At 34.7% G+C, this 13,995-nt stretch overlaps 2 protein-coding genes across 3 annotated transcripts; one reads left to right on the top strand and one right to left on the bottom strand.

Moving 5' to 3' along the window:
* Positions 1 to 2,649: 2,649 nt before the first annotated feature.
* On the bottom strand, positions 2,650 to 6,290 carry LOC121253227 (DNA-directed RNA polymerase III subunit RPC7-like). Of its 2 annotated transcripts, XM_041153208.1 has the most exons (8): positions 6,051 to 6,290; positions 5,398 to 5,518; positions 5,155 to 5,274; positions 4,965 to 5,018; positions 4,319 to 4,365; positions 3,953 to 4,066; positions 2,994 to 3,051; positions 2,650 to 2,850 (listed from the first exon to the last, which is right to left on the bottom strand). In XM_041153208.1, exons 1-8 carry the CDS (start codon positions 6,138 to 6,140, stop codon positions 2,834 to 2,836), a joined length of 621 nt encoding a protein of 206 aa, XP_041009142.1. In that variant the 5' UTR covers positions 6,141 to 6,290; the 3' UTR covers positions 2,650 to 2,833. The 2 variants fall into 2 exon arrangements, with proteins under 2 accessions (XP_041009142.1, XP_041009141.1); XM_041153207.1 differs by lacking the exons at positions 2,650 to 2,850; positions 2,994 to 3,051 and having other exon boundaries at positions 3,809 to 4,066.
* A 3,461-nt stretch (positions 6,291 to 9,751) lies between these two features.
* On the top strand, positions 9,752 to 10,684 carry LOC121252419. The gene has a single exon (XM_041152025.1). It carries the CDS (start codon positions 9,752 to 9,754, stop codon positions 10,682 to 10,684), a length of 933 nt encoding a protein of 310 aa, XP_041007959.1.
* The last annotated feature ends 3,311 nt before the right edge of the window (positions 10,685 to 13,995 follow it).

Here is a 13,995-nt window from a genome sequence, read left to right as displayed (position 1 = left end):
CTGCCTCTTTTTGGGCGTCAGTTGCTGGATATTTAGGTTGTGTTTGAATGTTGAAGTGAGTTGAGTTGAGATGATAAAATATTATTAGAATATTATTTTTTAATATTATTATTATTTTAGACTTTAAAAAAATTGAATTGTTTATTATATTTTGTATTGAAATTTAAAAAAATTGTAATGATAAGTTAAAATAAATTGAGAGGAATTAAGTAACCAAACAAAGCTTTAATCCAACAGTAAGCAAAACAATGTTAAGTTCGATGGTAACAAGAGTTTCGCTGAAATCAACAAAACATGCTCACATAATGATGGTAGAAAGGAGTGATGAAGGAAGAAAAGGATGTAAACGAATAGCAAGGTGGCAATGATTGGTATAAACCCACTAATTGAGCAAATTTCGGGCCTTACGCTTTCTTTTCATTTTTTAACAACAGTGAAGTTTATTATTAAAAAGTTAATGTTTTTTCATTAAGATTGTGTTTAGACATTGAATTGAATTGAGTTGAGATGATAAAATATTATTAAAATATTATTTATTATTATTACTATTTTAAAATTTAAAAAAGTTGAATTATTTATTATATTTTGTGTTAAAATTTAAAAAAATTATAATAATAAGTTAAGATGAGTTGATTTTGGTTTAGTTTCTAAACATACCCTTAAATCTCATATTTATTATTTTTTAAAGAGATTGTACGGTACGACTGCAAATATTATTTTTCTTTTTATTTGATCCTCTCTTTACTTCTCATTTGTTCACCTTCTCCACATCACTACATTCTCAAGAAAATACTTTTATTTGTAAAGAAATTTTATAAAAATAAATTAACAAAATGACGTAATTTAATTTAATACCTTAGATTATAATTTTTTTTACTAATTTAATTTAATACTTTAGATTATAAATTTTTTTTACTATAAAATAGATTTGATATATTATATTAAATTACATCTTTATAAATTTATGTTTGAAGAGATACAACGAAATATTTTTCTTTCAAGAATACCACATTGGAGAATTGAGACAAAAAGAAGGATGGATTGGTCATCGAGCAAATATAAGAAATCTATTAAGCCTCTTTGGTCTCAAAGTATACATGACCGACCAAACCGGCCTTACATGCGTGCAAACATGAGGACACTGTCCTTCCCTCCTAATTTATGTTTTCTTTTTTAGACGATCATGACATCTGCTTCATTATTTTAATGATCCAGTTCTTGTCATTTTTCTCTCGGATTTCAAGATGAGCAGTGATACACTAACAACCCATCTATAATTTATATCTACTACTTTGTTATAAAATATAATTTTTTTAAATTTTAGATACATCAAATCGAAACCAAAATCAAAATCAAATTTCAAAAAAATATTATTTTATTCTATAGTAGTTTAAGAGTAGTAAATTAGTTGATAGTTTATCATTTCTTTTTCAAGATCTTTTGTTGCATTTACGGATCTCTCTCTCTTATTTTTTTTATTCAAGAATAAATGCAATAGCATTCGGTGTTTAGTTGTGTACCAAAAAGTTGACAAAAATAGAGGTCCAAAGAATTAGGGTAGGGCTAGTGTGAGATGGATAGATAATGAATAGATATGGGCATGGTCATGTAGACTTGAGAGTGTGTGGTCCAACTTGAGTAAACCACACTCATATATATATATATATATAACAATTAATATGAAGAATAACGTTATTTAAAAAAGATGATTGTTATACTCACAAAAAAATTACACAAAAATAATCTCATAAATTGACGTGATTTTATATGATCTGTTAGATCTATTTTATAATAAAAGTAATATTATAATATAATAAACCACATAAAATCATTTCAATTTGTAGAATTACTTTTGTATAATTCATTTGTTTCTAAAGTATTTCTCTTTAAAAAAATATCAAAAATTAGTGTTTTAAATGATTAAAAAATATTTGTATTTTGAACCATTTTTTTTTAATTTTAAAATATTTAAATGTACTCGAAGTTTGTGATGAAAACTTAGAATACACTTGAGGCTTCAACTTTTATAGCTAGGACTTAACCAAAGGAGAAAACAAAAAAAAAAAAAAAAAAAAAATCTGTGGCGTGAAAAACAACAAAAGTTGCCAATCCCACATTGGTTTATATTAATAATAGGTAGAAATTTGCAATTGTTATTTGTGTTACCATTTAAGAAAGATGCTCTCACTTCTATTTGCTCGACCATGGAACAAACATTTGAATTGGACTAATTGCTGATTTGGATAGTGAGATGAAATAAGATGATTTTAAATAAAAGTTAAAATTTTAATAAAATATTATTTTTTAATATTATTATTATTTTAAAATTTGAAAATTTTAAATTGAGATTTGAAAAAGTTGAATTGTTTATTATATTTTGTGTAGAAATTTAAAAAAGTTGTAATGATGAGATGTGATGAGATGATATGAAACACTCTCTTAATCCGAACAACCCCTTAAAACTTTGGCAAACTCAGCACAGGTGATGCATGGAAAGAGTAAAAAACTGAAAAAAAAAAAAAAAAATCGAAATTTGTGGGTGTATACCATGCTTTAACAGATATATTTTGAACAAAATAAGTTATATGTAGGTTTATTTAGTTTTTCTAAATAGCACAAGTAACACTTCACCAAGATTAAAAAATGCTCGACTAAAACTTCACTTCTCTACATCTTTGTCAAACAGGAAATTCATACATTAGAAGCCTCATATGGTGACAAGGTGAACTTTAAGATCCCAAATTAATTCAATTAAGAAAAGGAATACTTCCATATACGCGAAACCTGCCTCAAGCTGCTAAAGAAGACCAGAAGAAAATTCTTTCCGTATCAATTAAAAAGTACCTTCATCTGCAATGTTTAGAAACCGTTAGTATTGTTTAGGTACTGCAAACATTGAGTCAATTATCATACATGTTAAAAACCGGGCGATTCAAGTACAAAGAAAACTTCAAAAGCATTAGACGAGATTAGCATCAGTTAAAGGTATATACCTTCCCCACCATCATCAACATCGTTAAAATCATCGTCGTCATCATCAAACTCGACATTCTGCAGGATTGCATAGTGTATGAAAAATAGATGACAAATATCAATGCAGTTAATGGTGAATTTTCACTTCTCAGTATATGGGAAAACTTGAAATGGTCAAGGACGATCCCATACCAGGAGAAAAATCAATGAAAAACGAAACTCCCCCCTCCCCGCCGAAAAAAATAATAATAAGTGAAGAAAAAGTTGCCTCAAAGAATAAAAATAATAATAATAATAATAATAATATTCAAATTTTCAATACTTGCATTATCCTACAGCTAGATAATATCAGAAGAAATATGTTTTCTATTTGATTTTTGACGACCAAACGGCAGCTATAATGTAGACTTCAACAGAATACTGCTAGTCTGGTAGGCCAGGGTTCCACCTTATACAAAAGCCCCAATAAAAGCATTGGAAGTTGGTAAGGGAAGCTAATTCTCCAAATAGGAACAATGCAGAAGAGAGAGTGAATGTCTCATCAAACCTAGGTAATCTGCCACATTAATTGCCTTATGATAGGAATCCTTTGCTGAATTTAGATAGTTCTATCCTCGATTTTTTGCCTATTGTAAAGATCATCCTTCAGAGGTTCCATGAGAAAGTTTGATTACCATGTAATGTACTATCTACCAAGGATGGATCCCCTTTTATGCAGAGATCCTATAGTAGGTTTTGTTCAACCTCATTACCTCATTTTTTAACAACTTAGGTGATACCTCAATATTTAATTAGTTCCTAGGAATACATTTGTGCCTTCATATTTTAGAATGAATTCATCCAAACAGCATTATGATGATAATGCCATCGCATCATGGATAAAGCCACTGTGGGTCTTAAGGGCAATAATCACATCACACATCACAAGGAACACAAACCAATACAAATCCGGAACATAGAGCATATGTTTTTTAGGAACCTGAAAATAATCATCATCACTAGGTTCTTCCTCAATGTCTTCTTCTCCATCGTTTTCATCTTCATCTTCATTTTCGCCTTCTTTCTTTTCCTTTTCATCTTTATTCTCTTGGCCCTACATAATTACATGGATCAGAAAAATAGGAATCTAATCAAGAGAAAACTGAAAAGGGAGCGTGACCTTGAACAATAGAGGCTGACAAAGTACCGATAGGAACAGGTAGAACATTATATTCTGTGATTATTCCCCTTAATCAAGGAGCATATCAAGATTGATTCATGTATGCAGTTCTAAGAAGTGATACCAAAATGACCTTTGACCAAGTAATGTATGTAGTAGAGTTACAAAAGTTTGGAACTCGTTTACCTGAGCCCTTTGTTCAAGCTTTTCTAAATAATCTAGCTTCTGCAGCTCTGTCAGAGAAAAGATTTCACTCCATTTAACATAACATCCAAAGAAACATACTTTGGCAGGACACAACTATCTACAAAGAAATTTAGATCAATGGTATATAGAAATGTCATCTCACCATAAAAGTTGATGATGCTTTCCAAAAAAAAAAAAAAAAATACATATACATACATATATATATATATATATATTAAAGTTGGTGCATTCAAATTTTCATTTTACCAAGTTGAGAATATCAGAACTAGTCATACGCATTTAGCTAAAAATATAATAGATAAAAAATCACCAAAAACATGAGTAACCAAAATATCAAAAAACTCAAGAAATTATCATAAACAATGGGTTGATGTGAAGTTGTAAACTGTAGCTGTTTGCCTTTTCCATTCATTAAACTGAAACTCAATGATTTCATATTGACAAAAGAAATCGAAATGCTAGCAATGACAAGTTTTTACAAACAAACACTTTTGAGTGACTGATCTCCATCAATAACATATCAACATTGGGCACGTGAGACTTGCAAAAATATGAAAATTAGAAGGCATACATCCCAAAAATACTAAAGCAAATGAAAAGAGAAAGGCATTCTATCTCATCAAACCTGACTCTGGATTCCATCTAACTTTTTTCTGACTTGGCCGTTGCCCCTTTGAACCTGGGAATTTCATTGTGCCATGAGAAAGGTCTATTGAGACATCATGAAATACGTAAGGCAAAACTACAAGGCAGATTAATGCAAATAGTCTTAGAAGACCACCACCCATTTTTAATTCATTGCTTAGACTACACACCTCCGATCAGTTCTTGAGGAAATCTTTTAAGCTCTAAAATTTGTGAAATAGAATCACGAGTTATTGTAGTCTTTGGTTTTGTCATGTCAGAATATCTCTCTATCTCTGTGCTTCGGCTATCTGACACCAGAAATCCGAGAATTGAAAAAAATTACAGTGATATAATCTAGTGAAAATCTAGAGGTAGCTATATATTGGCTTATAAGCAAGCTGCCATTCCAACACAAAATCAAATATGCTTACTTTTAGAAACAGTCTCGTCAAGATAATAAGCAGAGGCCTTCCAAAAATTTTGCAACTTTACACTCTCCCTAACTAGGGTTTCTTCCTTATGCACGCTTTTGATGTTAGGCAATTCAATATCCTACAATTGCATCGAGAAAACTTTCACATGCACAACAATGAGTAGTAAGTCTAAAACCAAAACAGCTAATGAAATGGAAAATATTGGTCTAAGTTCAGGTTTTAAATCTTTCACACGATTAACAATTCAGCTTCCATGCAGAAAAATGCAAATATTTTAATTAAATGACCACAATTTTTTTTTTATTCCATTCCATTAAAAATCAAAATAATGGCCCCAAGATTGTACCCAGTTATCACTTCATATGCTAAGCAAGAATAAGCTATATATATATATATAGATATATAATTATGACTCCATGATTCAGTCCCAAGATTCGCAATGTAACTAATTCGGAACGTAACGTATACTGTTCCAAACTTATTCAACATCAATATCAATAATCAATGTTTCCTGCTAATCCACCTTCATTGGAAGTCCGATTAGAGAATTACTAATCCACCGTTGTCAAACAACCAGCACCAAACACAACCGGGACTTCAATCAATAAAATAACAAGCATGAAAAACCAAAAACAGTGAGACAACCGTACAGGGAAAAGCTCAAATGGCTCTTGTTTGGCAAATCCATAGCCACCGGCGCCTCCATATCCCCTCCCCCGCCCCCGACCTCGAAAAGCCATCTACCCAAAAAACACCGTAAACCAGAAATTAAGGAATTTGTTCTTTCCCTCGAGCAGGACGCTCCCCTGGCCAGTGTGAGATGAGTTTTGCGTTTGAGAATGAAGAGGCAAACGAGGGGCGAGGTGGTCCAATAGGAAGGAACAGAGGAGTTTCAAAGATTTGGACCCAAAATGGATGGATTATTTTCTTACCTCTGGAAGTGGGCTGAGTGAGCGAAGGGTGTGGTCGATTTAGTGAAGCTTTGGGCCACATTTCAAGATCGAACGACAATCCCATCACTGTTTCTTCAAATTCTGGTATTAATATTACATAATATTAACGTTGCCTGTTTTTTAGAAAATGGTACCTCAATTTTATTTTATTTTAGTTTTAAAAAAAATCTCAATTTTATTAATAACTGTCGATTATAGCGAATGAATATCATATTATAAACAAACATGGAGGTTACAAAAATCCCTAACCAAAGTAGGGGTGCTACCCTTCCCCCGCCCCCGCATGGGCGGGGTGGCGAGTTTGATCCCCGTCTCCCGCCTCCGGAGTGCTGGGGCGGGGGGCCCCATCTCAGATAACGGGGTCGGGGGGGGGCATCCGTCCGCCCCCTGCCCCTACTGGGCCAAGAAGTGGTTTTTGGGCCACTGAAATGAGTCTAAAATGGCCCAGAAACAGCTTCTGGGCTATTTTGGGCCCATAAAAATATAATTTTTTTTAAAGAAAAAGAGAGTTAAAAAAAGAAAAAAAGTTACATGAATAAAAATAATATATACATGATACGAATTTATATAATTAAGACTCTAATGAAGTACTACTATAGACTACAAGTCTACTACCTTATAAACTAATAAATAATAATAATAACTAAGCTATTACAAAAATAAAATGGAAAGCCTAATCAATTACAAAATTACAAAGAAAAAAGTGTCTAAGGGATATTGTATTAACATTACAAAATTACAAATCAAATACATAATACATACAACTGATTCAAATTTCAATATTCTAAGAAATTAAAAATCTAAAAATAGAGGTGAGCTGTTTGGATCTTTGACTGTGACATTTGGGGCGGCCGGATGGATAGTCTTTTGAGGCTTGAGCACATATTCATATTGCAGTGGATGTAGACATCGTCTGAGTCGCCTCATGTGTTGCTACAACAATCAATACTAAAATTAATACTGATGAAATCAAAATGAATATAAATAAATCAAAATAATAAAATAAAAACAACAATTACCAGATGGTCCAGATCCAGACTGATCACCACCCTCTTAGTCGGTCTCTTTAAAATCTAAAACATTCCTTTGAGTAGGGGTAGGGGTACTGGTAGGGGTAGGAGAGCTATAAGTGAAATTCCTTTGAGAAGACATTTCTGATTCCATAACACAATAAAAAATTATAAAATCAATCAACACACGACATAAGAAAATCATAATAATACACCACACATGAAATTTAGGGGTTCAATCCGAAACCCCTAAAAAAATTGAAATTTAGGAGTTCCAATTGGAACCCCTAAATAAATTCACAATTTAAGGTTTCAAATTGAACCCCTAACACTACAAGAATGTTGGGCTTTTGCGGCCAAAAATTTTTGCGATGACAAAGAACGGCCGCGAATGTTTGTTCATATCAAAGGAAGTGACTTCCAGATGGCGTGTTACTGTGTCGCCAGAAAAAATAAACTTTTTTGCGGCAGCAAATGAAGGTTTTTATTTGTTCGGCGTTGATTTCCCACTGTTAATAATATTTTTTGCGTCGAAATCATGCCACCGCAAAAAAATAGCGGAAAATATCGCTAACTTTCACAGGCGGTTTTTCTTCCCGTCGTTAAAAACACTTAATACGGTGAAATTTTGACGACGCAAAGAATCGTTGCAAACTGAACCCTTTAGCAGTGACAAATACTAGTTTTGCGGCAGATTTATGTCGCCGTAAATGATATATTTCCCAACACACAAACGATTTGAAAAGTGACGGACCCAGCAAAATTTTTTCCCCTAAATTTAGAACCTGCCCAGACCATCTCTCTCGTCTCTGTTGAGGTGTTGCCTCCGCAAACTTGCCCAGACCATCTTCTCTCGTCTCTATTGAGGTGTTGTCACCGCAAACCTGCCCAGTCCACTCTTCTCTTGTCTCTGTTGAGGTGTTGCCGCTGCAACATGTTTTCTGTTTGCCACCGCCCGCTTACTCAAAGTGGCGAGGTCGCCGGTAAGAAAGCTGTGTTTATCTCTCTCACCCGGCCCCTCCACCTGATCATGTACTGGTCGGATCTCTCCCTCTCGCGCTCCCCTCTCTCTCTCTCTCTCTATTTATAATAACTCTCATTTTGGCACTCTGTTTAACGGCCTAAGGTGTCGAGGTAGTAGTTCCAGGTGGCGTGCCACCTCCTCATGCGTAAGTCATCTCCTTCATCTAATATTAGCACAATACTCTGTCTGGTATATGATGTGTAGACATTGATGTGTACCCAGATTATGCAATGCCTATTTTCATGCATATAGAATCAACCGATTTCACAGCATATTCATGTACATGTTTACCTTAGATATCGGGCCTTACTTTAGAATCAAAGGGTTTGAATTACGAAATTAACAAAATTAATTCACAGTACCGATGGTTTTGTTACATATATATTAGTCCCCTTTCCAGATTTGTTAGATATTTGAGACCATGTTGATACTAATTTTTTAATTAGGACTTTCATGCATATAGTTAAGAGGTTCTTGACATTAGTTAAATCTAACTTTCTTCTTTGATGATCTAGAGGAATATTGAAACTGTGGGAAGCTCGATGTGCCTTCTCGAAGCAGTGAACTAAATTGTATCATTACCAGTTCTGACGTTTAGCCTTAGTAGACTTAAACTTCACAGTTTTGTGCAACAAATTACCAATTCTTGCTAATTTCTCAATCAACCAGAGTTATAAATTTTGGCTAATCAAGTTTAGCTGCTCCATTTCTCTTTATTTATTTTTAGATATTATATTATGAATATTAGTTCTTACAACTTGTTTTGTTGCTGGCCTCTCCAAACCCTCCATTTGTATTCCACTTTTTAGTGTATTGAAAGCTTATTCATAACAAAAAAAGGCACCAAATTAGAGTGTATCATTTCTTAATGTATGCTGTGAACGGTTAAGAACATAGGTCTTAATTGTTATGATTTTACTAATTTCAAATATGTGCTGCATGCAAAACCTACATAGATATTGGGGAATGTGCTTTAGAGAATGAAACCTTATAGAACCAGGTAAAATAGGCACCTACAACTGGCACTTTCTTCCACATGAATTAAATAAAACCATCCCTACCCTAAATATAATGTTGTGAGCCTTTCAACTCCCTTTCACAAAATATTCCTTATTTCCCTTATTTCCTCTAAAAGTTTAAGATATGCCTATTGATCCAACTAGTTATACCAATGTTTGTGTTTGTTAAATTAAGGGCCTTTACTAAGTCTAAAGGTTTATCTTTGCCCCTTACTAAATCACTGTTGTGGTAAAGGTTGAAATATCCTCAATACAATTGAGGTTTAAATGGACAAGGATTGGATGTGCGTGCCAAACAGGTTTACGTCACGGGAATATGCTGAAGGGATTAAGTAACTCCTCACAATGGCCAAAGCCCATGCACCTGGAAGCACTACCTTTAGGTGTCCGTTTAAAAGATGTTGTAATAACATTTTTCTACCAATAACTCAAGTAGAAGATCATCTATTCACGATAGGTATTGATCCAAGTTATACACATTGGATATTTCATGGAGAGGGTGAAAGTTGGATTGCTAATTCGTCAGACAGTGATGAGAATACATATAATGAAAGTCAGAATAATGTTGATGATATGGATGAGATGATAGAGGACATTCGCGCTGGTGCATTCATGGAACATGATTCTTTCGAACAGGGTACTACCTCACAACCCACCATGAGTGAAAGGCAATCGAAAAATTTTGAACAATTGTTAGATGATATCAGATGTCCACTTTATCCCGGTTGTGAAAAATTCTCTAAGCTTTCATTTAGAGTTAAGCTACTCCATATCAAAACTATTGGTGGCTGGACTATCAAGTCATTTAACATGGTTTTACAGTTGTTAAAATCAGCTTTCCCAGATATTCAGTTGCCAAACTCATATCACGAGGCTCGATGCTTAGAGCATGGGCTAGGTTTTAGTTATGTGAAGATAGACGCATGTCCAAATGACTGCATGCTTTTTTGGAAAGATGATGCTGACATAGAAACTTGTTCTAAATGCAACGAGTCAAGGTGGGTGTCAAGTAGAAGAAAAAAGGGGAAGATTCCCCAAAAGGTATGCCGGTACTTTCCTTTGAAACCTCGGTTACAAAGATTGTTTATGTTAAAGAATATTGCAAAATCTATGAGATGGCATAAAGAAGAACGAGTTGATGACCATAGTACGTTAAGGCATCCTGCTGATTCTAAGATGTGGAGACAATTTGATAAGGACTATAGATGGTTTGCAGAAGATGCTCGGAATGTAAGACTGGGTCTAGCAGTGATGGGTTCAATCCATTCAATAATATGAGTAAACCTTATTGCATTTGGCCTGTGATACTTGTGCCATATAACTTGCCCCCTTGGTTATGCATGAAAGATCTGTACTTAATACTCTCTTTGCTCATACCTGGCCCCAAAGCACCAGGAAACGACATTAATGTTTATTTGCAACCTTTAGTGAATGAATTAAAAGAATTATGGAAGGAAGGCATAGATACCTATGATGCATCAAAGCTTGAAAATTTCCAGTTACATGCTGCACTATTATGGACAATTAATGATTTTCCCGCATATGCCAATCTTTCTGGTGGAGCACAAAAGGCAAGATGGCTTGCCCAGTATGCAATGTAGATACAGATTCAAAGTGGTTGAAACATGGGAGGAAGCACTGTTACATGGGTCATCGTCGTTTCTTGCCATCCATGCATGCTTGGAGAAAGAAAAAGACTGCATTCAATGGAAGCGAGGATCATCGCTTGCCACCTCCAGATCTAGTAGGACATGATATACTCCATCAACTAGAGCAGGTTGGTAACACCGAATTTGGCAAAGGCTCTCGAAAGAGAAAGTGCACACCATCTGAATTGAACTGGACAAAACAAAGTATATTCTTTTATTTACCTTACTGGTCCATGTTGCCGTTAAGACATAATCTCGATATCATGCACATTGAAAAAAATATTTGCGACAATGTCTTAGGATCATTGATGGATATTGAATGAAAAACCAAAGACACAGCTAATTCACGTAGGGATTTGATGGAGCTTGGGTTAAGGAAGGAATTACATTTACAGCCTTCGGCCAATGGGTACTCCATGATGCTAGGCTCCTACACGCTGGATATCGATCAGAGGAGACGTTTCTGTGAGTGGCTTGCGTCTGTTAAATTTCCAGATGGTTTTGCCTCGAACATCTCTAGATGTGTTTCAGTTGCTGATAGGAAGATATCAGGAATGAAAAGTCATGACTGTCATGTGTTCATGCAAAGATTACTTCCAGTTGCAATTGGAGGGTTTTTACGATCTGATATACAACTTGCATTGACCGAGTTTAGTTCCTTTTTCAAGACTTTGTGCGCCCGGATGTTAACGCTAGACATATTGAAGCGACTACAAGATGACATTGCAATTATCCTTTGCAAGCTTGAGATGATTTTCCCACCTGCTTTCTTCGATATCATGGTACACCTTGCCATTCATTTACCCCACGAGGCTTACCTTGCAAGGCCTGTTCAATATAGATGGATGTATCCTTTTGAGAGATATTTGGAAAAATTCAAACGTTATGTCAGAAATAAAGCTCGTCCGGAAGGTTCAATTGCTCAAGCATATGTCCATGTTGAATGCTTGTCCTTTTGCTCCTTGTACATCCATGATGTTGAGACCATACATAATCAGCAGGAACGAAATAGAGATATAGATAAGGGTGTAGATCAATCTGAACATTTCCCTATTTTCTCACAAAAGATACGTCCTTTGGGTTCACCAACCTCCAATCGATTGGATAAGACTCTATTTGCAAAGGCAAGGTGGTACGTGCTTAATAATTGTGCAGAAATCAGTCAGTACATAAAGTAAGTTTCCATTACTTGTACATTGCTTTCTAGTTTGGTCTTTAAAATTGCCTGTTGGATCTTAAATTTCTGCATATGTTTTCGCAGTGAGCACTATACGAAAGTGAAAGAAATTTTTTCCGAGAATGTCAATCGTAGACATCAACTAGAATTTCCAAGTTGGTTCCGTACACGGGAAGGTTACCTCTAAAGACTGTCCACATAATGTTTTGTCAATTTACTCGTTGCATGAGTATGTTTAACTTGTTGCACACCACTATCTGAAGATTCAAGAAATACGTGCTGCAAATCCTGATTACGCCTCGATGACATATATGCACTCACTTGTGGACCAGATCCATGGGTTGCTTCATATTCTACTTGCATAATGAATGGCATCAGATTCCACACAATAATGCATGGACAATTTCGAGCAACCCAAAACAGTGGGTTTCTATATAGCTAAAACAGAACATAGATGATGTCTTATTAATCACCGAGATGTTTTGATGCCTTGTCAGTTTCAATTTGTGTTTTGTTTCAGAAAATGTCCACTCAAAACAAAGAGAATAGGCATAAACAAAGGGTCAACCACACAAGCGGAAGGACATCGTTTGTTGTACTAATGGAAAGAATGGCATAACTTATTTTAATGATTTTCTGAATGTTTGCATTTTATTTGAAATGGGATCCGAATATTTGATTGGTTTGCCTATCGATGAAAAATTTAGAAGGACCGGAATCTAATTGATTTCTACAAGGATGCGCATTGGTCAAATGAAAAGGGCAGATTCATCACACCAACCATGGATGAGAATTATGTAAGCACAAGCAAACTGTTTGTTCAGTTCCAATTTCTGTGTACTAGTAAATTGATAATTGTTCAGTCTATGGTATTGTGATATTGTGTTTACTACTCTAAGTCAATTATTTTTTTACCAGTATTAGTTAAGAAAGCATCAACCTTATATGCCCAACAAAATTACAGCAGAGATCAAAGATACTGTTATTGCTGGGAATTTCACTCAATTTGAATAATGAATTGCTCACAATCCATTTTCAAAATTGGTGAGCTGAATATATAAACGTTAATGTATTTTAGGATCAAGTAGTTAGGTGATAACACATAATATTGAATGGGAGCTTTAAGCTGATTTGAGCAAGAAAAAGGCTGATGTTTGGGTTCTTATAAATACCACAGAATCAAATGGTTGAATTGATGAATGCAAAAGAACCAGAGTATCGCACTAATGAAGCAGCAGCAGCCATTTTTAGGGAGGTTCTGGAACATAGGTCTGGCTATTCTAGAGGGCTGGGCCACTCTGTTATGCCGGAATCATCTACAGTTCCTGGAGTGACCAACGAAGAGTATGAACGCCTTGCTGAGGAAAATGAACAGAATCTGAAAAATGCTGAGTATTACAAAAATCGGATGCTTGATATTGAAGGTGGTTTTACTGCTATGAGGGACCATATGCAGGAGTATGAGCAACGTGTCAACATTACAATGTCAGAACTAAGGACACAATTAGAGTCTCAGAGAGAGACTCAATCCACAGATCCTTAGCCCCAATGAATATGTCAGCAGTTACTCATGAGTATTTAGTATTTTGACCTACAGCTATACTTTTGATGAAGGTGTCATGGGGAGATCAGTAGAAAAAATAGTTTCGTTCAGCACATGAACTAGGGAAATCTTCTATTGATGGAGAGGGTTATGAAAAATAGGTAATTTGGTAATTCCTCTATCTATTACAAATTCTATGATGTATAGAGCATGACTTTTA

This window comes from Juglans microcarpa x Juglans regia, chromosome 2S (assembly GCF_004785595.1).
Source record: "Juglans microcarpa x Juglans regia isolate MS1-56 chromosome 2S, Jm3101_v1.0, whole genome shotgun sequence".
NCBI lineage: Eukaryota > Viridiplantae > Streptophyta > Magnoliopsida > Fagales > Juglandaceae > Juglans > Juglans microcarpa x Juglans regia.
This window is presented reverse-complemented; position numbering and strand designations above follow the sequence as displayed.